This window comes from Mirounga angustirostris, unplaced genomic scaffold (assembly GCF_029215605.1).
Source record: "Mirounga angustirostris isolate CCGP_5_RB_7025 unplaced genomic scaffold, mMirAng1.0.hap1 SCAF_3, whole genome shotgun sequence".
NCBI lineage: Eukaryota > Metazoa > Chordata > Mammalia > Carnivora > Phocidae > Mirounga > Mirounga angustirostris.
Genome location: NW_026991711.1, coordinates 78,681,591 through 78,708,818, shown reverse-complemented (window position 1 = coordinate 78,708,818; position 27,228 = coordinate 78,681,591). Strand labels below are relative to the sequence as shown.

At 35.5% G+C, this 27,228-nt stretch overlaps 1 protein-coding gene across 4 annotated transcripts in view; it reads right to left on the bottom strand.

Moving 5' to 3' along the window:
* XPO4 (exportin 4) overlaps positions 1 to 27,228 on the bottom strand; it is a 140,151-nt gene that overhangs the window by 65,388 nt on the left and 47,535 nt on the right. For all 4 annotated transcript variants that reach the window (XM_064586303.1, XM_064586304.1, XM_064586305.1 and 1 more), the window contains 3 exons: positions 23,602 to 23,718; positions 22,709 to 22,862; positions 2,930 to 3,042 (listed from right to left, as the gene is read on the bottom strand). In XM_064586303.1, coding sequence (XP_064442373.1) covers positions 2,930 to 3,042; positions 22,709 to 22,862; positions 23,602 to 23,718 — 384 coding nt within the window. The remainder of the gene's footprint in view (positions 1 to 2,929; positions 3,043 to 22,708; positions 22,863 to 23,601; positions 23,719 to 27,228) is intronic.

The following is a 27,228-nucleotide window of genomic DNA, read 5'->3' as shown; positions in this document are numbered from 1 at the left end:
CTTCTGAACACAACTCATTCTCAAATTCCTTATCTATAACTAAATTTCTCTCATCATGCCTTTTTACCTAATCAACATTTAAACATGTTATCCAGGGGTACATTCTGCCAATGAATATAATGCAATCCGGACAATAGAGGTTTTCTTTTCTACCTATAGAGCTCAATGGTTGCTCATTCCTGGTCGAGAAGAGAGGACCCAAAATATATGATGACCGAAATAGCTAATGTTGATTATGTAATAAAATAAAATAAACTGCCTCAGAGCCTGCATGTACTACTGTTCAAACTTAATTTATGTTCTCTGAAATATGAACCATATAAAACTCATGATAAGCCAATGATTAATTCTTGTATAATATAGTAGATTCTTGCCCTTCTTCCAATGTCAGCATTACAAAGGAGTTCTACTGCAACTGAACTATATTATACAAATTAAAAACTGAATTTATCACCTGAATAGGAAAAGCAGAGGGATACGGAAAAGCAAAGTCTAGCAGAACACCCAAGGAGGTGGATGGTGAAGCAAGACAAGGAGTAAAGAGAAGCAAGTCAGTAAGATAAATTCTACTGGAACATGCTGAATCTGAGATGTCTGTGGGCCATCCAAATTAAAACATCGAGTAAGCACTTGGATTATAAGGCTCTGGAACTCTGGAGCAGCCTGTGCTGAATATAGATTTAGGAGTCATCAGTGCAGAAGTGGCGCTTCAAGTTCTACGTGTGGAAGAGAGAGCCCAAGGAAAGTGTACACAGTCAGCAAAGTTGAGAACTAAGAGAGAACACTAACAAGTTTTGCAGTAAGCAGAGAAAATAAGAGACCATAAATGAGGTCAAGGAGAATCAAAAAGGTAGGAGGAAAAACTAATGAGAGTGGTTTTTCTAATACCTTATGGAAGAAAGAAAAATTGAGACATCTGTAAACTTCTGAGGGACAGAATGAAACCTAGAGTATTCCTAAATTCAGATGTGACCAACACATTTAAAGTCTTAAATTCATGCAATAGTATATTTATGTCTACCTACTCAAATCTAGAGAAATAAGGATATCCAACAGAAAACTGCTTTCTATTAGGTAATGGATTCACATAACTGCAAATAAATGAATGAAATTAAACGATTAGCCACTGTCATTTTTGTAATAAATTACAAATTAAAACTCAATGAAAGCAATAGGCCACAAACACAAAACTGTTAAAATAACACAGTAAAAAGGGTTAACTTTCAACTTCAGAAGCTATTTGCATGGGGTGGTTCACAGCTGACAGGAGCAGCTGTCTAGTTTGTCTAGACAGCTGTTCAGATTTGGGGGAGCTGTTTCCAGTACTGCCAGCAAGTTTTTCACCTTTTCAAAAACTGCTGGAATGGGATCGTCTTTCAGTCAAATGAATAACACAAAGAAGTGAACTTGGATATGCATCAAAACAATTTCTGTCAGATGTGGCAGGCAACAGAATTTCTTAATTTACTTACAATTATCGCTTTCGTACGGACAGTGTTTTTAACATCATTTCTCTGATTTAAAGAATAAAATGTGAGGTAATGTTTATTCTGAACATTTCTATTTTATTTCATTTTTATGTATAACCATGGATGAATAACCTTATTCTAGGTATTGTAAAATATATACCACAAAACTACAATATTTTAAATGGTTTCATCAGAAAAGGAAGGCAGTTATAAGGATAGTAAATAATGTTTTTCTAACAAATGAAAAGGTAAGAAACTAAAATGGTTGGGATTAAGTAAAAGGGCTTCCTTTCTTTTTTTCTTAATTGGTCTTTATTTGGACTTTTACCCCAGTCATTATATCTAACTAACTTGTGTGCTTGCACTATTAACAGCAAATCAGCATCCCTCCCCACTCCATACACACATTTTTTTCACCAGCTTTGGACTATTGTAGTGGGGACCCTCATGAGCAAACATAGGAACATATTGCTTACTTCTTGATATTTAGCAAATAATAAACAGGACTATTTAAAGTTACAATTGAAATAAATTGCTATTCAATAACACTAACTTAACCCATGACTGATAAATTAGTACATAAAAAAGTATACTACTATACTACAGTAGTTCTCAAAGTGTGGTCCAGGGATCCTGAGACATTCCTAAGATCATGTCAGGTTATCTATAAGGGCAAAACTATTTTCATACTAATACTAACACAGTATCTGCCCTTTCCATTCTCACTGTCATACATGTATACAGTGGAGTCTCCTCAAGGTTACTTGACCTGTAATAATATTACAACCAACTGGATGCAGAAGCAGATCTGAGAATCTGGCCGTCTTCTATTAAGCATAACATTTGAGTTCTGCAAAAATATAAAACAATGCCACTCTTTTCAGGAAACTTCCCTATAGCTATTTGTTCACTAAAATGTTATTTATGTTAATATGTAATGGTTTGGTGTTGCTATTTTTTTTTTAAAGATTTTATTTTCAAGTAATCTCTCTACCCAACATGCGGCTTGAACCCACAACCCTAAGATCAAGAGTTGCATGCTCCACCAACCGAGCTAGCCAGGTGCCCCCTCGTATTGCTATTTTTAAATGAATTAATTACTTTTTAAAGTTTTCAGTTTGAATTTTTAATACGGTAAATATTAATAGCTATAACCCCATAAACAAAAGCTCTTCGGAGTCGTCAATAATTTTTAAGAATGTAAAGGGGTCTTCAGATCAAAAAGTTTGAGAACTTCGGCTCCAGGACATTCAACTCTTCATACTTACATAACATTTTTATAAATTAGCAAGAACATTTCTAGATAATTTCTATTCAAGCAGATGTATTTGTTAGAAGAGAAGGCTTCAGAGGAGAAAGCAATCTGTCCTGTTTTACTTAAGAAAAATACAAAACATTGTACTCTTTTCAGTGGCACTCTTCCTTGGCCTTCACCACCAGAGATGAAAAGCAAGACTTACTGTGAAGAACAGCTCCATAACTCTGCTATCCAGAAGAGTCTCCCGCCAGGACTCTGTTGGCTTTAACAGCACATTTTGTGAGGATTCAAACATAGCTATATAATGTCTGCCCAGTTATCTAGTGTCAAGGTCAACAACAATAACATTCTTACTTTGTCTAAAGTATAAGTATATCCTAAATATAACAGGAGCAATCCAGAAAGAATGTAATGGAAACAGTTTAAGCCTCTTCACATATGCTACATGCATGAAGCTAAGGAATAAAAGGCATTAGGTGCTAAAAAAAAAAAAATGCTACAGGAATATAAGATCACAGTTTCATCAGAATTACGTATCATGCTGCAGGGATATAAAAACTTTGATAATCAGAGATCTTAATGGTAGCAACAAAATGAAAAATGTGAATATAAAACAGATGCCAAAATATATACAAAAAAGGAAAAATCAATTTCTGAATATTTATCCCATTTCCCCCAATATCTTATTAACAGCTAAAACTACATATACAAAATGTGAGTCTCATAAAAGACTACTTGAAAAAATAGTATTTTTCCCAAAGAAGTATATTCACTGGGTAACAAAAAAAGAACAAGAGCAAATATACATCATAGTGAAGCAGAGAAACTCCCACACATTAGATTATGCAAATACCAATTCCAGACAAAGAAATAATCAGTTTATGTACAACTCTATAGATATTCATTTAAAATCCCACAGACTAAAAATCAACTTTTATGGTGTTCAAGTGTTTCAATATCAAACATGCTTCAAATGGAATCCTATCTTTGCCATACTTCAAATAACCATAATATACTTTTAAGTGTCCATGAATATAATTCACACAAGGACACTGATGTAGAAACTGAGGTTAAGAAAAGGGAAAGCTGTCTGTGCATGAAGACAGTAGTTATGCCCCTTCCACTGCTAATCAGATGTCCAGCTAAATACATCAACATTCTAATCACTCAATGAGAAATTTCAAAAATAGTTATCCAAAACTATAGCTTGCAAAAATTAGACACAAGTTCAAATGCTGTATTTTCATTAAAGCCCAAATCATTAACAGAGAACATTAAAGGCTATGAAAATGCTTTGGAAATCATTTTTTAAAAGATTATTACTTAACCCCCTTCTGAAATATCTAATATTTTGTCTCTGAAGAGCAAGGAGGGGACTACGAGTTGTTTCAGAAGAGAAGTCTGCTTGCTTATTTCGGAAAAATTGCTCCAAAAATGTTCTGCAACTCCATTTGATTGGTGAATAAAAGTGAAATTCAAGTCAGTCACATAATTTCACTTTTCTCTTCCTTTATCTGCCCCCTTGTGGAGGTGCAGGGAAAGAGTCAAGAGGACTTGTAAGAGGAACGGTTAAAACGAAGTAAGCCTGGATTTTGAAGAGAAAAAAAAATCAGCCCATGAGTGCTAAGAATTTTCAGTGTGTTAATAGTTTTTTAAATGATTTCACTTTCTCACTAGGCACACATTTTGATCTTATGTTGTTAATGTGCTCTGCATTCAGAATATACTGGTTGAATAATAGGTATTTTTACATGTTGTCTAAAATGAAGGCTTATCTTAGAGAAACAAGTATTTGTGGATGAAATCATAGGGTGTCTAGGATTTGCTTTACAATTATCTGAGGATGGAAGAGAAGAGATTGAAACAAAAACTCAGAGCTAATGAAGCTGGGTATTTTATTTTTTGCACATCTTTGAAATTTTCCACAATAAAAGTCTGGGGCATAAAAAAAGGTTTAAGCATATGAAATAAAGTACCCAAGAGTAAGGCAATAAATTCTTTGTACTTCATAAAAAATATTCCACTTATTTTTTTTCCAGTTCTATTTTCCTTAAATTTCAATGTCCCATTTTATTAATTAAAAGGCAATGATTTTGATATATACTGTTCAGTAATGAAAAATATTTATTACTTATGCTCAGTACTGTGTTGAGCACCTGCATAAAGAAAATCATGACAATCTCCTTCAAATTTTTTAGGAGTTTGCAATCTTATAGTAAAATGGTAACAAACTATTATTTTATTGGACATCCAGATCTAACAAAGTGTATGTGTATAATTTTACTAAATATTTTCATCTAGAAAAATAACAGAATTTATTAGTACTTCATCTGCTTACAAAAGGTATAAATTTATTGATGATTGACTGATTGATGAGAGAGAGCACAAGCAGGGGGAGCAGCAGGCAGAGGGAGAGGGGAGAAGCAGCCTCCCTGCTGAGCAAGAAGCCCGATGCGGGACTGTCCTGGGATCATGACCTGAGCCGAAGGCAGATGCCTAACCGACTGAGCCACCCAGGTGTCCCAGGTAAAAATTTATTTTTAAATTAGGTGGGATATGAGACAGATTCACATAACCATAGTAAAATGGTCTGTCTCGAAGCAGACCATCTGTCAATTTTCTTATTAATACAGCCACCAAGGCAGCGAGCAAGTGCAAGCTGCTCTTTCTCAGAGTAAGAAAGACAAATACTTCAGGTGCTGGTACCTGCAAGAGAAAGCTAAAATCTAAAACCCCCAAGAGCCCCACCCAATTCAAGCACAGAGGAAGAATATTGGGAGAATACTGGCAAAAGTAAAGTGAGTAATATTTATGTCTTGGAAATATGGAAAATCTCATTCCAAGGGAAGGCGAGGAATCTCCTGCATCCTAACTAAGGCTCCTGGTTATACTCAACAAGGGGTTGCCAGTGTTCTTCAGTGAGTGGAAGGTGATCACTTCAAAGATTAGTAAGTATTACAAAAGAAAACAAAACCTAAACCAAGATACTTGTTTAATTCTCTTGTCTACCCTTTTTGTATTTAGAAAAAGTGTATGCTCCATAAATTCTTATGGATAGCAAGGATTTCTATGAAGAGAAAATGGAAAGACATACATTTAAGAGAGGGCTTTTTCCAGATATGAAATGGAATGAATTGCAATTGCTCACCTAAACTTCAGGTTCAAAATAATCCTCAAATCTTTAATTTTTTTAAATCCTGGTTTCAGCTTCCCTGATCCTGGTCTGTTTTAAACATACTTTCCCTAGTGCCCAGTATGTACGGCCAAATTTCTTCTAAAAGCTGACAAGTATATTTTTAAAATGTTAATTCCTTACATTTTGCTAACATCACATGGAGATCTGTGAGTTCTGTATGTGACATCTATCAGAAAATACTTTCCCCCTATTTTATTTTTTAAAGATCTTATTTATTTATTTATTTATTTGACAGAGAGAGAGAGAGAGAACACAAGCAGGGGAGCAGCAGAGGGAGAGGGAGAAGCAGACTCCCCGCTAAGCAGGTAGCCTGACGCGGGGCTTGATCCCAGCACCCCAGGACCATGACCTGAGCTGAAGGCAGACGCTTAACCGACTAAGCCATCCAGGTACCCCGGTCCCCTAATTATTTTAAAGTTCATGTGAGTTTTTTGTTTTCCAACTCCAAACCTCGAAAGGACTTTTTATCTTGACATGTTGTTTGCCGCCTTCTTTTTTTTTTTTTAAAGATTATTTATTTATTTATTTGACAGAGAGAGAGAGACACAGCAAGAGAGGGAACACAAGCAGGCGGAGTGGGAGAGGGAGAAGCAGGCTTCCCGCCGACAGGGAGCCCTATGCGGGGCTCGATCCCAGGACCCTGGGATCACGACCTGAGCCGAAGGCAAACGCGTAACGACTGAGCCACCCAGGCGCCCCTGTTGTTTGCCTTCTTTAGAAAACTCATTTATAACACACTTCGCTCAGAGGTTACCCTAATTGTTCTTTGAAGAATTAATCTACAACACTGCAGACTTAACTACCTTCTTATAAGTCAGCCCAGCACAACCACCACCACCATTTTTGCATAGTAAAAGTGCACACATACTCATGTTGGTACAATAAGATACAACCATGTAACTTAATTACAAATAATATTTCTATTGAAAGAACATGTAACTACCCCAAAAGCATTTTAACAAAAACTTAAACATTAAAAGCAACAAAAGAACAGTGTAATAATGAATAGAACAAATTTTTAAGAACAAAGCTATTCGGACAAAAAAATACATGTTTTAGTTAGCAGACTGTGCTGTGAAACTGCTGATGTGGTTACCTTCATAAGAAGCTATGAGGGGGCACCTGGGTGGCTCAGTTAGTTAAGCGTCTGCCTTTGGCTCAGGTCATAGTTCCAGAGTCCTGGGATGGAGTCCCACATTGGGCTTCCTGCTCGGCAGGGAGTATGCCTCTCCCTATCTCCTCTGCTCTTGTTCTTTCTCTCATTCTCTCAAGTAAATAAACAAACAAACTCTTCAAAAAAAAAAAAAAAAAGGCTATGAGGGTTCTTCTGTATTACCTGAAATATTGTTACTATGAATATACAAGTATTACTTTTCAATTAAAAAAAAAAGTGAGAAGCCTATCACAATGTGAATAGAACGGTCATATATAGATCTGGACCACATGTGTACATTCAAAATATAAAAAATCAGGGTAATTCAATTTTTGATTTGGTACTGCGAATTAATTGACTATTTCTGTATGTTTGCATAAGACACCCCAAAATACCACTTCTTTCCCAGATAATTCATAATGTAGACTACTTTAAAAACAAAAGACTACCTCTAAAATTCAGAAATCCAGTATTTCTATTCTTTTTTTTTTTAATAAAGATTGTATTTATTTGAGAGAGAGAGAGGAGGAGCAGAGGGCAAGGGAGAGGGGCAAGCTGACTCCATGATGAGTACAGAGCCCAACACAGGGCTTGCTCCCAAAACCACAAGATCATGACCTGAGCTGAAACCAAGAGTCAGACGCTTAACCAACTGAGCCATCCAGGTACCCTAGCATTTCTATTCTTAAGACAACATTTTAAAAAGGATTTAAGGGGCGCCTGGGTGGCTCAGTTGGTTAAGCGACTGCCTTCGGCTCAGGTCATGATCCTGGAGTCCTGGGATCAAGCCCTGCATCGGGCTCCCTGCTCGGCGGGGAGTCTGCTTCTCCCTCTGACCCTATCCCCTCTCATGCTCTCTCGATCTCATTGTCTCTCTCAAATAAATAAATAAAATCTTTAAAAAAAATAAAAAAAAAAGGATTTAAAGTTTTGATTTATACTACCTACTACATTAACATGCCATAATATCTACACATTATACTGCTTTATCTTTTTTATCCAAATGTATTATCAATGAAAGAGAAGTCTAACAATGAAGTGATTATTTACTAATTAATCATTTATTAGTTATACACCTATTTTACACCTATCAGATTTTAGGAGACCTACAACTCACAACAGGTTGATACTAGTTAAATAGCTAGCATTCACCAAAATCTGAATCAGATTTTAAATCAAGAATTTTCTTGGCCTATGGCTTTAAACATTTATCTACAATAAGTACTGAACTCAAGTAATTTATATTTTGTATCAGAATAATTCATTTGTAACCAAATAAAGAATTCAGGAAAACAGCCATCCAGAGCTTTGTCTTTTAATAATCCTATGTCTTTTTAAAAATCTGTCATCCACATCTAATCTTACTTTACCTTCCCATATTTTCACCAAATTCAAAAACCACAAATTATAGTACAATATTTGTCATTGTATCAAATACAAGCCCACTCCCCTCTTAGCAAGAGTTCAAATTCTGAAGTGCAAAAACCCAACCAGTCTTCTAAGTTCAACGCTATCTTAATCCTCTGGAAAATCAGCTGCAGCTAGATGTAAATTCAACTGCACTTCAGAACAGCGAAGAATTAACTCTCTATTCTCTACTGTCCGTTTCACAATGTTCCTATCTAGCTCTAAAATTCTCTGCTTAGGAAAGCTCAGAAACTTCTAAGAACTCAAAAGCATATAAATGTACCACCTGCCCTATTTTATAACTGCATGACCAGAGAGAAACACACTGGGCTAAGAGCCAGAAGGACAGAAATGAATGCACCCTGCTACTGACTGTCACTGGATAAATCCTACTAAGTCTTCTGTCCCGAACAACAAGTCTTGAGGTCTCAAACAACAAACAGTATTATCAGTAAGCACATATATCTTAACACGAGGGGAGAAAAGTCATCTTCAGAGACACTGGTCCTTACAAATGCAAATGAGTTGTTCATCTACTAACACCTTTAGTAAGGGTATCATTTTGTGGTGGTAACGGACAATAAAAAGACAATGAGTTATACAATAACTACAAATCATCCTCAAACAAACAGAGAGAGAGTATGAAAATTACCATAGCCTATACTTATAAATACTTTGATATAGGAAGATCCTGTAGCAACAATGAACATTTTACAAAAGTAATAAAAACTTTAATTTCTCCATCTTCCCATATTCTTTTTAAGCCACCTCATTAGTAAAACCAAGTTTCAGAGGCAAAGGGAAAGCCAAGTTTTTCTTCTTAAACATTTATCTCTGTCACTATGAGTTTTTCTAACAATAAAAACTGTTATTTCTCTTTCTGGCACAACACAGAACAAATGAGCCCAGTCTTACAGACAGCATTTAGTCCAAGTAACCAAAAGTCCTTTGAAATAAAGGAGAACTGACCTCACCTGAATGTTTTCCCAAGCCTTGCCTGCAAATAGTAACGTTGGCTTTACTGGAAATCCTAATTTAGGTGAAGGCTTCTATATCCCATTACTATTTTATGATCCAGTTAGCTTTCTCCAAGAGACTGAGTTGAAATTTTTTTTACTAAAACCAAATCAGATCCACAAAAATAGAATATCAATAAAAGGCAGTGTAACCAAACTAAAAAAAGAAGTATTATTAAAGTCAACATACCAAACATACCTGCCAAACGTTCTTATTACAAAATGATACTGTGATTTATGATTAGCATTGCCAAAACCCTTAAGCATTTATGGACACCAGGTGAACTCCTAGCTAAATAATCTTAGCAGCATAAACAAACAGCCAAGAACTAAAATAATACTTTGGAATCAAATCACCTTACCTCACTAATTAAATAATATATATTTGTTAAGCATCTATTACTACATGCTAGACTGTGAGAAGGTATCCAGGCAGAGAAAGTCCATGTGAAGAGATGCCAAGGCAGAAGGAAACAGCTTGTGAGAGCAGCTCTAATAAAATAGCACAGAAAAGTTTTGAGAAGGAGACAGAGATCAGACCATCCAGGATGGTAGAGGCCATTTTTAAACTGGGATGATGATATGACAGAGGATCATGGGACCAGGGACACTTTCTTTGGACAGCATTGATCTGAAACAGAATGAAAACAGGTAGATTTCGTCTCAGTCTCCATCAACAAAGTGAGACTGGGGTACATTCAGTAAGTAATTAGCTCACTGGGCCAGGGGGTGATTCTAACATCTACCAAATCCCAGGAGCTATATACATTGCTCCACCCACGCCTGAGGTGGAGCATGCTTTCTTTTTTTTTTTTTTTTTTTGGAGGATACTTTCATAAATTACCTTTTACACATATAAAACCTACATATAATAAGGCCTTAATAAAGATAATGGTTTGCAGATGACACCATGTATATAAAAATTTTTTTTAATCCACTAAAAATACTATTTGAGCCAGTAAATTCAGCAACATTACATGTACATGGTAAATTCAGCAACATTACATGGTACAAGATTAACATTAAAAATGTATTTCTATACACTAGCAATGAATATGAAAATAATTTTAAAATCAACTCCATTTACAATTGAATTAAAAAGAATAAAACATCAGGAATAAATTTAACAAAAGAATTCCAAAACCTCTACTCTGAAAATTATAAAACATTGTTGGAAGGAATTAAAGATCTAAATAAATGGAAGGATATCCCATGTTCATGGATCAGAAAATTTAACACTGTTAACATGGCAATACTCCCCAAACTGATCTACTGATTCAATACAACATCTATCAAAATCCCAGCTGCCTTTTCTGCAGAAATTGATAAACTAATTCTAAATTTCATATGGAAATGTAAGGGAGAGAAGACAAAATAATCTTCAAAAAAAAAAAAGAAAAAGAACAAAGTTGGAGGACACACACTTCCTGATTTCAAAACTTACTACAAAGCTATAATAATCAAGACAGTGTGGCACTGGCATAGTAACAGACATAAAGACCAATGGAATAGAATTGAGAAGCCAGAAACTGTCACATTTACAGTTGGGTAATTTTACACAGAGTGGGGGATGGCAGGGACAAGACAATTCAATTGGAAAATATCTTTTTCAACAAATGGTACAGAAACAACAGGATATTCAACATGCAAAAAAATGAAGTTGGATCTCCACCTTATACCATATACAAAAACTAACTTAAAATGATGATAGACCTAATATATGACCAACCTAACTGTATGGGCTAAAAACCGTAAAACTCTTAGAATAAGATATAAGATTAAATTTTTGTGGCCTTAAGAACAAGAACAAAGTCACAGTCCTGACACTATCTAACTTACTATGAAGCTACAATAATCAAGACAGTGGGTACTGGAGAAAACAATGGACAAACTAGATCAAAGGAACAGAATAAAGAGACCAGAAACAGATCTACATAAATGAAGTCCAATAATCTTTGATAAAGGAGCAAAGGTAATACAACAGAATAAAGACAGTCTTTTCAACAAATAGTGCCTGAACAAATGGACATCCAAAGCAAAAAAAAAAAAAGAATCTAGACACAGACCTTACACCCTTCACAAAAATTAACTCAAAATGGTCACAGACCTAAATGTAAAACACAAAACTAAAATTCCTAGAATATAGAGGAAAATCTAGATGACCACAGATTTGACAATGACTTTTTAGATATAATACCAAAGTCAAGATCCATGATGGAAAGAACCAATAAGCTGAATTTCATTAAAATTAAAAAGTTCTGCTCTGTGAAGGACAATATTAACAGAATAAGCCAAACACTAGTAGAATATATTTGCAAAAGATATTTCTGGAAAAAGACTATTATACAAAATACACAAAGAACTCTTAAAGTTCCACAATAAGAAAACAAACAACCCGGTTAAAAAATGGGCCAAAGACCTTAACAGACACCTCACCAAAGATATACAGATGGCAATAAGCACACGAAAAGATGCTCCACATCATATGTCATCAGGGAAATGCAAATTAAAACAACAATAAGATACCACTACACACCTACCAGATTGGCCAAAATCTGAACATTGACAACACCAAATGCTACCAAGGATGTGGAGCTGAAAACACTCATTCACTGCCAGTGGGAGCACAAAATGCTGCAGCCACTTTGGAGGACAGTTTGGCAGTTTCTTAAAAAACTAAACCTACTCTTACATATGATCCAGCAATTATGTTCCTGGGTATTTACCTAAAGGAGTTAAATATTTGTGTCAACACAAAAACCTGCACACAGCTGTATAGTCATAACTGACAAAACTTAGAAGCAACCAAGATGTCCTCTGATAGATGAATAGATAAGTAAACTGTCATCCAGACAACAGACTATTATTCAGTGATAATAAAGAAATAAGCTATCAAGCAATGAAGAGATATGGAATCTTCAGTGCATATTACTAAGTGAAAGTCAATCTGAAAAGGCCACATACTATATTATTCCAATTACATGACATTCTGGAAAAGGAGAAACTACTGAGACAGTAAATGATCAGTGGCTGACAAGGGTTTGGGGAGAGGCAGGGATGAATAGGTGGAACAAAGAGGATTTTTAGGGCAGTGAAACTACTCAGTATGGTACTGTGATGGTGGATACATGTCATTATACATTTGTCAAAACCCACAGAACACCAAGAGTGAATTCTAATTTAAACCATGGACTTTGAGTGACAATGACGTGTCACTTGAAGGTTCATTAATGATAACAAATGCACAACTCTGGGGGGGGATACTGATAATGGGAGACTGTGCATGTGTGGGGGAAGGGAGGATAGGAAATCTCTGTACCTTCTGCTCAATATTACTATGAATCTAAAATTGCTCTAAAAAAGTCTATTTCTAAAAAAACCTTTCTGACCTTGGGTTATGCAAAGCCATCTTATATCAGAAGCACAAACAACAAAAGAAAAAAATTAAAAATTTCTGTTTCATAGGCCATTATCAATAAAGTAAAAAGTCAATTCACAGAATGGTAGAAAATATTTGAAAATCATACATCTGCCAAGGGATTTGTTTTATGTATTTATAATATATACACGACTCTTACAATTCAAAAATTAAAAAAAAAAAAGAATCTAGATTCTTTAACTAACTAAATAACTCAATTTAAAAATGGACAAGGGAGGGGCGCCTGGGTAGCTAAGTCAATTAAGTCTCTGCCCTTGGCTCAGGTCATGATCTCCGGGTCCTGGGACAAGCCCCATGTCGGGCTTCCTGCTCAGTGGGAGTCTGCTTCTCCCTTTCCCTCTGCCCCTCTCCCCGACCCCGCTTGCACTCTCTCTCTCACATAAATAAAATCTTTAAAAATAAAAAATAAAAATAATAAATGATAAATAAATAAAAATGGACAAAGGATCTCAACAGTCATTTCTCTAAAGAAGATACAAAAATGGTCAATAACCACATGAAATGATGCTCAACAGCATTTACCATTAGGCAAGGCAAATCTAAGGCACAATGAGATACCACTTTGTATGAAACAGGATGGTTATAAACAAACAAACAAAAAAAAAAAACAGGTAAGTGTTGGTGAGGATGCAAACAAAATGGAATACCTGTACATTACAATGTTAATGCAAAATAGTGCAGGTACTGTGGAAAACAGTCTGACAGTTTCTCACAATGTTAAATATATAGTTACCATATGACCCAGCAATCCACTCCTACAGGTACACCCAAGAGAAATGGGAACATACATCCACAAGTATGGAAAAACTTGTATAAAGATGTTCACAGCAGCATTATTCTATATTGAAAATTGTTTTTAAAAAATGGAAAGAACTGGCGTGACTGGGTGGCTCAGTTGGTTAAGCATCTACCTTTGGCTTGGGTCATGATCCTGGGGTCCTGGGATTAAGCCCCATCTCGGGCTCCCGGGGAGTCTGCTTCTCCCTCTCCCTCTGCCCCCACCCCCCGCTCGTGCTCTTTCTCTCAAATGAATAAATAAAATCTTAAAAAATAAATAAATAAAAAATGGAAAGAACTCAAATGACCAACAACTGATCAGCAGATGAACTGAGAAATAAAACATGGTATTATCCACACAGTGGAATATTACTTGGCAACAAAAAGGGATGGAATGCCGATACATGCTACAACTTGAATAAGCCTCAAAAACATGCCACATAAAAATGACCAAAAAACCCCCACATATTGTATGATTCCATTTAAATAAAACATCCAGAATAGAAAAATCTATAGAGATAGAAAGTGGATTAGTAGTTGCCACTGAAAGGGGGTAGAGGTGGGGAGGGAAGTGGGGGTGGGAATGTTAAAGGGTATGGGGTTTCTTTTTGGGATGATAAATATTCCCTAAAATCAATGGTGGTGATGGTTGTACAACTCCTGAGTAAACTTTAAAGAAAAAATTTAATTGTACATTTTAAATGTGTGACTTGTGGGGCACCAGGGTGGCTCAGTCAGTTAAGTATCCGACTCTTGATCTCGGCTCAGGTCATGATCTCAGGGTTGTGAGATTGAGCTTGCGCCAGGCTCCACACTGGGCATGGAGCCTGCTTGAGACTCTCTCTCCCTCTCCCCCTACCCCCCACCCCTGCACTCACGTGCGCTCTCTCTAAAAAAATAAATAAATAAATGTGTGGCTTGTATGGTTTGTGAATTTTGTCACAATGCCTTAAAAAAAATACCATAGTACTTCTTAATCCAAAATTTATGCTATGTCAACATGTATCTTTTGTTTATCAATGCCAAACATAAGTTTCTGAACATGAATCGTCAATTAAGAACACAGTTGTTGGGGCGCCTGGGTGGCTCAGTCGTTAAGCGTCTGCCTTCGGCCCAGGTCATGATCCCAGGGTCCTGGGATCGAGCCCCACATCGGGCTCCCTGCTCCGCGGGAAGCCTGCTTCTCCCTCTCCCATTCCCCCTGCTTGTGTTCCCTCTATCGCTGTGTCTCTCTGTCAAATAAATAAATAAAATCTTTAAAAAAAAAAAAAAAAAAAAAGAACACAGTTGTTTTAATGAAAAGATATAATGTACCAAGCAGATATTTTAGATGACTTACAAATGTGAGTAAAATCTTAAAGTCTTCCGGATAGGACAATTACCCACTTCTTTCTTCTTTGTGAAGGAAACCTGATATATAATGAGGAATATTTACTACCCTAAGTGGATTAAAAAATAGAAGATCTAAGATTAAAAATTCAAAAGACTACAGTGTGGTGATGTTTACCCCAATTAGATTACATTTCCATTACTTTTATGCAGTTCAATGCTACACATTTAGGTGTGGATACATGTTTCGGTGGTTAGGTCAGAGAACTTTCAGGCTATCAAGCCCTCTTTTGTATTCCATTCCAACTTAACCCACCCTAGTGTAGGGCGAGGCTAGTCAACCAAAGTTGATATGAAGAGAGAGAAAAGGCCTCATTCCCTCTTTCAAGGAACTTAAAAATTCAACTCAGACTGAGCTGCGGGACCATAATGTTAATACTAATCACTGTCTGATCTCTCACAAGAACTGTCTAGTGTGGGCAGTTGTGTAATCTTTATATATAAAGATCACGCTACCAGCCTACTGTCAGTAGAACAATGATTTTGCATTAGTGGTAACAGATTCACACACTTTTCCCCAGTCCAGATAATGAACCCAAATCTGCTAAAGACAACCGACCAGGGTAGGAAGTACAGTTCTACCCATGGCAAAAGCAAAGTTTCTTTAACCGGTAAAAAGATTAAACCCACATGGTCTTAATGCTGATATGAACAAAAAAATCCTGCCATCAAAATTAAAATGTATAGAATGGCCTTCAAGAATTCACATTAGATATTAAAAAACCAAAACTCTCCAAACAATTGTAATTTCTTGAGTATTCACTACTCACTTAAACCTAATACACGGGAAAAACATGTATTTAGTGGGCAGCTCTTTTACCATCTTCCCATCGACATCATTTTGCAAATAATATACTCTATGCTTCAGAGTACAGCCCAGGACTACCTTGTAAGTAGTGGCATTCGTCAAGAATTTATTGAACTGATAACCTGTTAGACAGTTCATGGAATTTAGAACTCAATGGATATATTTCTTTATAAATAAATAATTTGAAAGGAAATAATTTTCTAGTGAGAAATATGGCATTTAAAGTAATTAAGTCAGACCTGCCCAACAGACACCTACATAAATGATGTAACTTACTGAGCCAAAGGGGCACCAAAGGACACAGCTCCTGGCATGTAAAGTTCAACTTTTAAGTTGCCTATGGCCTTAAATTCCTAAGCAGTTAAGATCAGAGAGTTAAAAAGTATGTAAGTTAAGTTTCCTCTTGGGGAGACTTTTTTCTAATGCTCAATCCATTCCTCCCTGCTCCTGCATGGATTTAAACTATAAAAAGTAATAAGTGAAAAATCCGTGGGCTTAGAAAGAGAAAATAAAACTGCACAGCCTTGCTCAGACAGGAGCAAACAACTCAGTGGGCCTTCCGTTTGCTCTCCAACCACCTGCAGGTTGACATCAGAAAAGCAGTTTTGTTACCTTTCTCCTATAGCCAAAGGCCCTACTGGCTATGATGGTTCTATGTACTATAGTACGTATAATGGGATAATAACTGTAAGTAATATAGTGGGGTATCACAGGCAAGAAAACAGATACAAGAACTACCAAGTTTAAAAGTTCAACTACTAAATATTTTTCAAAATATTACAGTATAGGTTAATACATAATTCAGAAGAATCAATTATGACTTAGGACTGAAGGGACTACTCCCAACATAACCTTTCCTTCCAATGGCCTGAAGTTAAATTCTTCTTGCTGGTTTCTCCTGGATACGTTCCTTGTAAAGCAGAAATATCCCTGGAAGGATAATACATAAACTACTTCATATACTGATTAATGACTTAATAGACTGACCTTTCTTTTAAAGTGTACAATAACAGGTATAAACAGAGAACAGTTTGAGGAAAAACTAAAAAAAAAAAAAAAAGGACTGAAGAAGAAACTTCACAATGGCTTTACACATTTTTTCATACACACAATTGAAAATTCCATCACATGCTGATTTCTACCACTTTGCTCGTCTACTTTTGAACAAACCTGGGCAAAGCTGATCAAACCAGCATTTAATAGCTAAGAATCTTGGATCATGATGGTAGGCATGCCATACATCCTAAAGCTTACTATCTTCCTCACTACCTCAACTGCATCCTGGACTATCTAAACATCCATACCATTGGCTATCTAGCACTACAACATCTTATTTTCTTGCCTCAATTCTGATTTCTTCCCTTTGGGTAATAAACAGGTTCATCTCTCCAAAGCATAAAGTACAAAACTAAACCAAACCTCCAATTGTCTCAAACTGCCACTCCATTTCTCACAGTTCATGGTCCTCAAAATACCGACACTTTCTACTTCAATTACCAATCACTACTCAATCACGGAAATGGCTTTTGTGCAATACCCGCCCACCTGGTACTCAAATAAACAGATCTCCACATGACTATCTGTGCCCTGATACCCAATCTACATCTTCCTTATCAGTAACAGAGCATGTCTACTACCTTTATTTTTTGAAACACTCATCTATCTTTGCTTCCCAGACTCCCTTGCCTGGTTATTCCCTCTGCTTGTCTGAACTGCCCTGCTCAATCTCTTTTGCTTTTTCCTGGTTCTTACTATTGCTGTACCCAAAGATTCTACCATTGACCTTCTCTGCTTCTCTTTGAATGATCTTTCTCACTCCCTTTACTTCAATGGCCCCATAAAAGGAATATCTCCCAAAACTTTATCTTTACCCTTAATTTCCCTCTATTAACATTCTACAACAGTTGGCAGTTGACCTTTACCGCACAATTTCTAACCCTTGGCATGACTGATATTTTTAAAGCCTTGAGACTTACTTCACATACTACACAATTTACTCATTGATGGTACAATTCAATGGTTTTTAGTATATTCAGAGTTATGCAACCATCACCATGATATAATTTTAGAACATTTTCATCATCCAAAAAGCCCCATGCACCTAAGCCATCACCTCCTGTTTCCTTCCAACCGTCCCAGCCCTAGGTAACCACTAATCTGGAATCGTACATGTGGTCTTCTGTGAATGACTTCTTTCACTTAGGATGTATGATGTTTCCAAGGTGTATCCATGTTGTTGCATGTATCAGTATCAGCATTCCTTTTTATTGATAAATAATAGTGTATAATGTGGGTAAACCACATGTATCTATTTATCAGTTGATGGCTACTTGGGTCATTTCCACTTTTTGCCTATTATAAATTATACTGTTAAGTACATTCACATAAAAGTTTTTGTGTGGATCACTGACATTTTGGGCACAATAACTGCTTCTTGTAGGAGCTGCCCTGTGCATTGTAGATGTCTAGCAGTAACCCTGGCCTCTACCCACCAGTTGCCAGTAACACTCCCGAGAAGTGATAACCAAATACGTCTCCAGACATTGTCAAATGTCTCAAGTGTGCAAAATCACCCCAACTGAGAACCACTGCTGTAGAGTTATGATGTCTTCAGTGAAACTCTATGTATGTACATTAATCTTGACCTAAAATCACGGCAAAACAAAGTATTATAGGGGCGCCTGGGTGGCTCAGTCGTTAAGCGTCTGCCTTCGGCTCAGGTCATGATCCCAGGGTCCTGGGATCGAGCCCCGCATCAGGCTCCCTGCTCCACGGGAAGCCTGTTTCTCCCTCTCCCTCTCCCCCTGCTTGTGATCCTGCTCTCACTGTGTCTCTGTCAAATAAATAAATAAAATCTTTAAAAAAAAAAAAAAGTATTATATACTCTTAAATATTAATAAATATCTAAATATTCATGTATTCTTTTCATTAATACCTCTCTGCACATCCTAGCTCCACTGCTGAGTTAGCTTCAACTGGCTTTCTTGATAACATTTTTATATCATAATTTACATACTTCTCTGTAAGAAATTTCCAAAAGCTTCAGCAGCTAACGATACAAAATTTCCTTCCAGGCAATCTAATGTATATTTTGGTCTACAATCATATCCTTTATCAACAACTATCTATGTAAATACAAACTTGGAGGCTCAGCATGCATATTTAACCTTACAGATCACTGATTTATATGAATAATTTCTCCTATCAATCCTTTTGTATTCTAAATTAAAAACTGACGTTAGGACAATTAAGTTACATATTAACAGATAGAGCAATCATTCACCACCATGACATATCTCAGGTACTTCCTACTCCCCCAGCCTCTTCTATCTTTCTAATCAATAGTCAATTATCTGTTGGGATAACTGGAAATCCACATGCCAAAGAATTAAGCCTGATCACCAATTCACATCATATATCCAACTTAATTCAAAACAGATCAAAGTCTTCATATGAAGGAAGAGTCTACATTTAAGAAGCCAGTCTTAGAAGAAGACACAGGCATAAATAAATCTTCATGACCTTGGATCAGGCAATGATTTCTGAGATACGACAACAAAAGAAAAAATAATTGGACATCATCAAAATTCAAATTTTCTGTTTCAAAGGACATCATAAAAAAGTTAAAATATGACTCAGAGAAATGGAGGAAATATTTGAAAATCATGTATCTGTTAAGGGACCTGTATCCAGAATATATAAAGAACTATTACAACTCAATTTTAAACAGACACAACAATTAAAAAATAGACAATGGATCTCACCAGGCATTTTTCCAAAGAAGATACATAAATGGCCCACAACCACATAAAAAGATGTTTAATACATTAACCATCAGGGTAATGCAAATCAAAATCACAATGAGATCACCACTTCAAATGAACTAGGATGGCTATAAACAGACAAATAACAAGTGTTGGCCAGGATGTGGAGAAATTAGAAACCTCATATAATGTTGGTGGGAATGTAAAATGGTACAGCTACTTTAGAAAACAGGTTGGCAACTCCTCAAAAGATTAAACACAGAGTTTCCACATGATCCAGCAATTCTACTCCTAGGTATATCCCAGAGAAATGAAAATGTAAATCCAAACATGAACTTACAATGAATGTTCATAGCAGCAGCATTATTCATAATAACCAAAAAGCTGAAACAACCCAACTGTCAATCAACTGATCCATGAATAACTAGAAATCTGGTATATTCTTACAATAGAAAATTATGTGTATGTAGAGACAGAAAGAAAGAAAAAGAAAAAGAAAGGGACAAAATGTTTTCAACTGATGACTAATCTTGGTATTAGGACATCCGCCCAATTCTTTGAATTACTCTTGTGGTATCTCTGTATGTTTAGAATTACATCAAAATAGAAAGATGCAAAATAGAAAGCACATTACAAAAAATTATGAATAGGGACTAATACTGGCAATTTAACACAGCCTCATTTAATATGATACCATTCTAAATGATCCAATATATTTGATACAAAACACACATTCTACAAGGTCTACTAGCTATTATTCTAACTTAAAAGATATATCATTTTTTAAAAAGCCAACCACTTTATATTAACTAAGTTAAATTTGATCTGTAGGCTCTCTTCAAGGTACTAAGTTAAATAATTATCCAATTCTCTTCCCAATGGTTACAGAGATCACCAAGGAATTGCCAAAACTAGAAATTATACCAGAATCGGGTTCCTTGAAACTGACTTCCTTAATTAGCACTAAAAGTGTAGCTTAGTTGAATTCCATTGCCATGCTCTTTCCCCTACATTTAAAGCTAATCCACTTAAAGGAAGCAGTACTGGACTGGAGTTCAGGTGGCCAACAAATGGCTACTATGCAAACATCTATGGTCAGATATGAATACATCTGTAAGTCATGAAGTAGAATATATGAAGGTCAAGATCTACTTTTCTTTAAACAAGGAATTATTTCCTTTGGGAACACTGTAGCCTGCAGATGACAGGTTTTCCAAAGCTTTATCTAAATACTTTGTGAAAATATTTTATGTGTGTGTATCTTTAGACAAACTTTGTTTCCAAACTCCCACAGCACTGTTTGCCTTTACAAAACAGTCTCTCTTCAGCCAACTACATTTCCCCCTAAAACACAGACTTTAAAATTGGCTCCAATATATGCAGTGTAACTTTTGTTGATTTTCCCTACATATGTAATTAATGTTTTGATAACTCCATATGGCCTGCTACTTTTTAAATCTGTCTCAAAGTTTTTCAACATCTTTCTTTTTACTAACAAAAACTGGAGCAAAAATTATATTGCAACACTCAAAGGGGAAATTTTTTAAAAAGCAAACCTAGGAAAATATGTGCCTTTTAACAACCAAAGAGAATATACTGAAGACATAAAATTAATAATGAGTAGAAAGGTGATCAGCGAGCAGAGATAAAAGCAGAAAGTGATTAACATCCCTGTAAGCTCTGCCCCACAGAGCAGCAGCTCACCATGACTGCCTTGGGGAAAGAAAACTGGAGAACTCAACTGAATCAGAGACTCAATACCCTGTCCAGCTTTTCACAGTTTTCTACTACATGAGTGTATTAACTTGAAAATAGAAGAAAATGCTGTACCTAACCACACTTAGCCCCTTTAAAATCCCACAATTTTACCAGCCCAAAACAGTAGGTAATTTCTAGTATGTGAACGTAGCAACTCTTGGCTCTGTTGTAGCAAAGATGAGTCTCATCTTAAATCTCTGGTATGGCTAAATATGTATTTCCTATATGCTTGTCATCTTTTTCTCCTAAATAGATTCCTTAACCCCCCAGACCCAGGCCCCCAAGAAAATACTGATTAAAGACATGTATAACAAGGGAAATTAAATTTCCTATATATTAAGTCAAGAAAAAAGTAGAACACAGACAGCTGATGAGCTTCTTTATTCAAGTAAACTATTAAAAGCTCAATAAATAGTAGCTAACTCCTGAGTGTTTTAAATGTATTGCTACATTTAATTCACTCAACAATCCATATCCCCATTTTATATTTGGAAAAACTGAGACTCAGTGATGTTAAGTAATTTGCCTAACATCAGCTAAGAATTGAACCTAGATTTGTCTGATTCAACTATGATAAAGATGAAGAGACACTAGATAGTACTGCTTTCAATCTATCAATAGGCAGCAAATGTTCTAGAAAGCAAATCATAAACCTTAAACTAAGAAATACAAATTTTTCAGCTTTAATAACTCATTTTTAAAAAGCAGACATACAAACCTACAATATAACCCATTTAAACTTATTTTGTATGAGCTAATTAGCTAGAAATAAAAGTTTTATATTTTTATATTAAAAAAGGTCTTCAAAGAATAAACATACTACTACCTTACTATCTACACTTGAACAATATCTGCATCCATAAAGGTCAAATTAGAGAATGCCAAATTAGTCTTACGAGAGTCAGCCAAAAAATCCAATGTAATCACATGTCACATGGAGGAAATGATTCAGTTTCTTGAATTCGCTTCCCACCTTCTTCCTTTTCCTTCCTAAGGAACACTGCTATTTCTTAGTTAGCAACAGCCCCCTTATCCACTAAATGCTTCCATTTATTTGACTCTCTTCTACAAGGTTGTAAATGAAATTTTAAATCCTGTAAGTAGTCCATTGCATTGTGTATTATAAAATGAAAAAAACATTAAATTCCATTTCTAAAAAGACTTTTCTTTCAACAACATGCTTTACAAACCTGCAGAGATGAAGTACTTTTAGCCATAATTAAGTCATCTATGAAAATAACCACAAATAAACTCTTTGGTTGTTAAAAGGATATAATTTGGAGGAAGAAAGTTCCAGCTCAAGACTTGATTGGCGAGTGCAAGGTAACGCTGAAATACCGAAGACATCTGAGCATTGAGGTTCTCCCGCCTGCTGAACTCCTGAAGAACTTCAACCGTTAACATGAAGATTTGACGAAGGTCTTCTTCCTATAATAAATAAATCACACATATTTTTCAATCAAAAGCTTATTCAAAATGTATTCCCATTTAAGAACCATAAAACAAAACAAAAACCTTAAAATATTCAATGCAAAAACACTACCTCTTTAAGAACATTTTCCATTTTTAGGTCTGCTCATAATTTATATCACAAGTATGCTTTCAAGTGACACCAGTTTGAATGCATCTACTGTAATATAAATGCTACTCCGTAAAGAAGCTGAGTCTTTGACAACTACTACAGAGCTGGAGGGGTCAGTTGCTTTAGTGCAGAGCCCTCGGATTTAAGCCAATGCCTTCACATAACTTTACTTCAGAGCCAAACAATACATATGAGACAAAGAGCCCACACCATCTGCAATAACATTTTAAATACATGGCCCTTGTTGGCATTCTGCCAGGCCTATTTTAAGGCCAGCAAAGTCCCACCAATTGAATTAGTTACATCTAAACGCAATAAGAACAAAATAAATAATCTAAGGATCTTTGGAGTGGTATTTCCTTTTTGTTTAAAGACTAGAATTAAACAAGAAAGCTAAAACTGTCAGCTATGTTCACCAAATCTTTATCCTATCCTATCTTTTATCCTTTACTAAATGCTATGAAATCACAACACAAATCTTCAAGTACAGGCCACATTCAGCTAGATAAAGTAAATGTTCTCACTCCACTAGGAACAGATTGTGTAAAAAGTGAACAATCTAATAAAACATAAAAAAACCAATACCTGAAAAACTCTTTTACAGTTACCATGGAATTCCATACTGAGTCCAATGTTGCTAGTTTTACTTGAACTTGAGAATTCACTCAATAGTGCAGTTAGAATAGAACAGGCCAGGGTTTGCTGTAATTATTTGATAAGAAACAACTGTAAGGCATGTTTTTTCTAATGCTTTGTTTCAATACAGTATTTGTTCAAAGAACATTTTCTATCTTTAGATCTTCCATTATATCTTTAGATCTTCCATTATACCTTTAGATCTTATACCTACCAGTCAGAAAACTAGGTATGACAAAGTAAAGATTAGCTCCCCTTTCTAAGTAGCCTAGTAATTACAAATAGTACTTCCTCAATTTCAGCTACACAAATCCAACTGACTTGAACTCAGGACATACATCTATTCAATCACTGAGTGCAAACAACATTTCAAGATAACCAGTGTTGAATGTATTATTTCATTTACTTCACACAACAATCCATATCCCCATTTTACATTTGAACAAGTGAGATTTGGAGAAGGTAAGTAATTCAGGCCAGCTGAGATCTGAATTCAGGTCTGTCTGACTCTATGTTCTCATGTTTATAAAGTGTATTTCGAAAGCAGATGAAAGTGAAACAGATTATATAGCATCTAAAACATTAACGAGGTAATTCTCAAGTTTTTTAAATTGAAAATGAAGATTTTCCTTCTTAATGGCTCTATCCAACAGGCTCCTAACATCAACTTACTGCTATTACTCATAGACTATTTAGAGTCAAGGTGCCAAGGATGGAGAGGATACAAATTATTTTGGCAAGTTTCCAGGGGTTAAACAGAAATATGCACACTACCTCTGAACAACCGAAAGATTAAAGTCAAGATGATACTATTTATGCAAGCTTATACAACAGCTGAACACAGTCATACCCACCCACCAACTGCAACATCTTTGTTCAGAAATGCTTCTGATGTCAGTACCTTGACCTTACAGATGCTTATCTTGGCAAATATGAGCAAATATACATAAAATTAAATTCCTAAAGAATGGCATGAGTTGATATTTGCTGAAGCTGAATGATGGTTACTAGATGACCAATATACTATATGTCTATTATTGCATATGTCTGAAATCTTTCCTCTAAAAACTGTAAAAAAAAAAAAGAATTAAATTCATATTTGCCTCTTAATCTCAATTAAAATAAGCATGGCTGTATAATTAATATTTATGGATGACACACCAGCCCATACATTCAAGCATTTTCTTAGACTCTGCCACACCAGGAAGCCCTAACAATAGAGAATACATGCAAATTCCTTCAGGAATCTGGGGGTATAGACCAAGCTGCCTTCAACAATAGTAAAAGTACTCTTAATATTCCTAGTTTAGTTTAAATACACACACATAAACACAGAAACTCACACACATACACGCACTCACTCTTGTAATTTTACATTAAAATATACATTTCTTTTAATACAAAAATGTCCCCAAATCATCAAGAGAATTGTACAAGTTTAACTGCCTTTGCATGGCCCCAGGCACATGGAGGAAGAAACCTGGTCTGAGAAACCAAGCACTAAAGAGCCTCTTATAGAGAAAACAGTCTGTTGTATTACTCAATTCATTTTACACATTAACAGAATTTTAGAAACTCACTAGTACAATCCCTTCATCTTTTTTTTTTAGTTAAGAAAATTGTATTTTAAAAAATAGCTTTCTTTTGAAATGATGATTAACGATCAAAGCGCCAACAATCAAAACTTCACAGATACATTTAAATAACACTGGGACCAACTATGGACATAGTTTTTAAATATACCTAGGCTTTAGTGGGGAAAGTAGGTATTAAATCCAAATTAATAAAATTCAAAGCAAGAGATCTAACATAATGTATTACAAGATCCTCTGATTCTGGAAACATTTCATAGCATCCCATATTTTATGTCTTTTAACCTTGGTTTTTCTCTCATCCTTTCTAAATAAGACTTCAGTGAATAGAACATTATGAACCCAGAAGCTCTCATTAAACACAAATTTATCATTCTCACAAATAATTAACTATAAAAATTTACACAAATAATTTACAAATTCCCACAAACTACTAATGTCAACCTCTACTCACCATAAAATGGCCTACTTTAAAACTATGACCACATTCAAATTTTCAATAACACACAACTCTAATGAAACAACCTGTACTCACAATGAAGCTTTATTTTTATGTGAAATAAACATTTCCTAAGAGTACATGCATGTGTTTGAAATCAGGATATGAAAAAATGAGTGAAGAAGAAGGGAAAGAACAATGAAAAATGAGGACTTTCTGAGGTTAATGCTGCTTAGAAAAAGGAAGGATTTCTATCATTTTTTTTTAAGTAGGCGCCAGGCCCAGCGTGGAGGCCAATGAGGAGTCTGAACTCACGACCCTGAGACCAAGACCTGAGCTGAGATCAAGAGTCAGACGCTTAACGGAGCCATCCAGGCTCCCCAAAAAGAACTTTTAAAAATAAAAGTCTCCTTTAACTACAAACCTCATCACACAAACAAAGAGCCCTCAGGGGGATGGGATGGTTTCATGAGCAGCAATAAAGATTACCTCTCCAAAACAGCAAACTTTCACGTTATTTAAGTAAAATTCACCCATAAAGGGAAAGTACATTCTTAACACATGATAATTAAGAACAAAACAGAGTCTTATGATAGACTCAGTTCTCCAAACATAAGAATATTTTGTTCTTACCTTTGTCCTATAAAAATAATATATCTTAACCTTAGAAAAACTAGAAAGTACAGAAAAGCACAAAGAAAACTGCCCACAATCCTACCATACAGAGGTTATTACTCTGAACATCTGTTCACAGTTTTCTAATTTTAATACATAGGTATACATCATTTATATATCATTACTATCACCTGTATGTATTTTATATTCTTTTTTCCACTTTATACTTATGAAATAAAAAGACGAACTTTTTAAAGCAAGTAAGTTCTTTTCAAATTACTGCTAAAAGACGTAAGAAATACATAAAAATATATTATGCAGCATGGTTACAAGTATTATCAGAAACCAAATATTCTGGTGTTAACCTACCTAAAACTACCAGCTTTAAAAGAACTACAATTCAGTAAGATAGTCTCATCATTAAAAGATATCAGTTTAATTGCTCCTTAATTTGAAAGCCCTGCAAGGATTTGAGATTAACATTATAAACATTTGATATACCATACCACTAGGGTTCAAAGATGCCAAATTAACAGAAATTCCTCAAGAATGATGAATAATTAAACATTGATTGTGGAGCAAGAGAGCAAAGCACTTCCACACATATTCAACACAGTATTTCTCCCTATTCACAGATCACATATCACATTGCGTCCAGGACTCATTTCCTAATATGTTTACTCATTTTCAGTATTTGGTTATCAACTAAATCTCATTAAAATCAAGTTACCTTCATAGCAGGTGCAGTGCATTGTAATGAAATAATGAGGGAAGCAAGCCAAAAGTGAAATCCTATGGGAAAAAGAGGACAACTCCTTCTCAGGACAAAGAGGAAAGGGAGCAGAAAAAAGCATCAAATCTGCCTCTGAGAGATCACAAGTTTTGTTTTTCTTACCCCTGTAGAAGGTTCCTGTCTGCCTGTTTCAGACT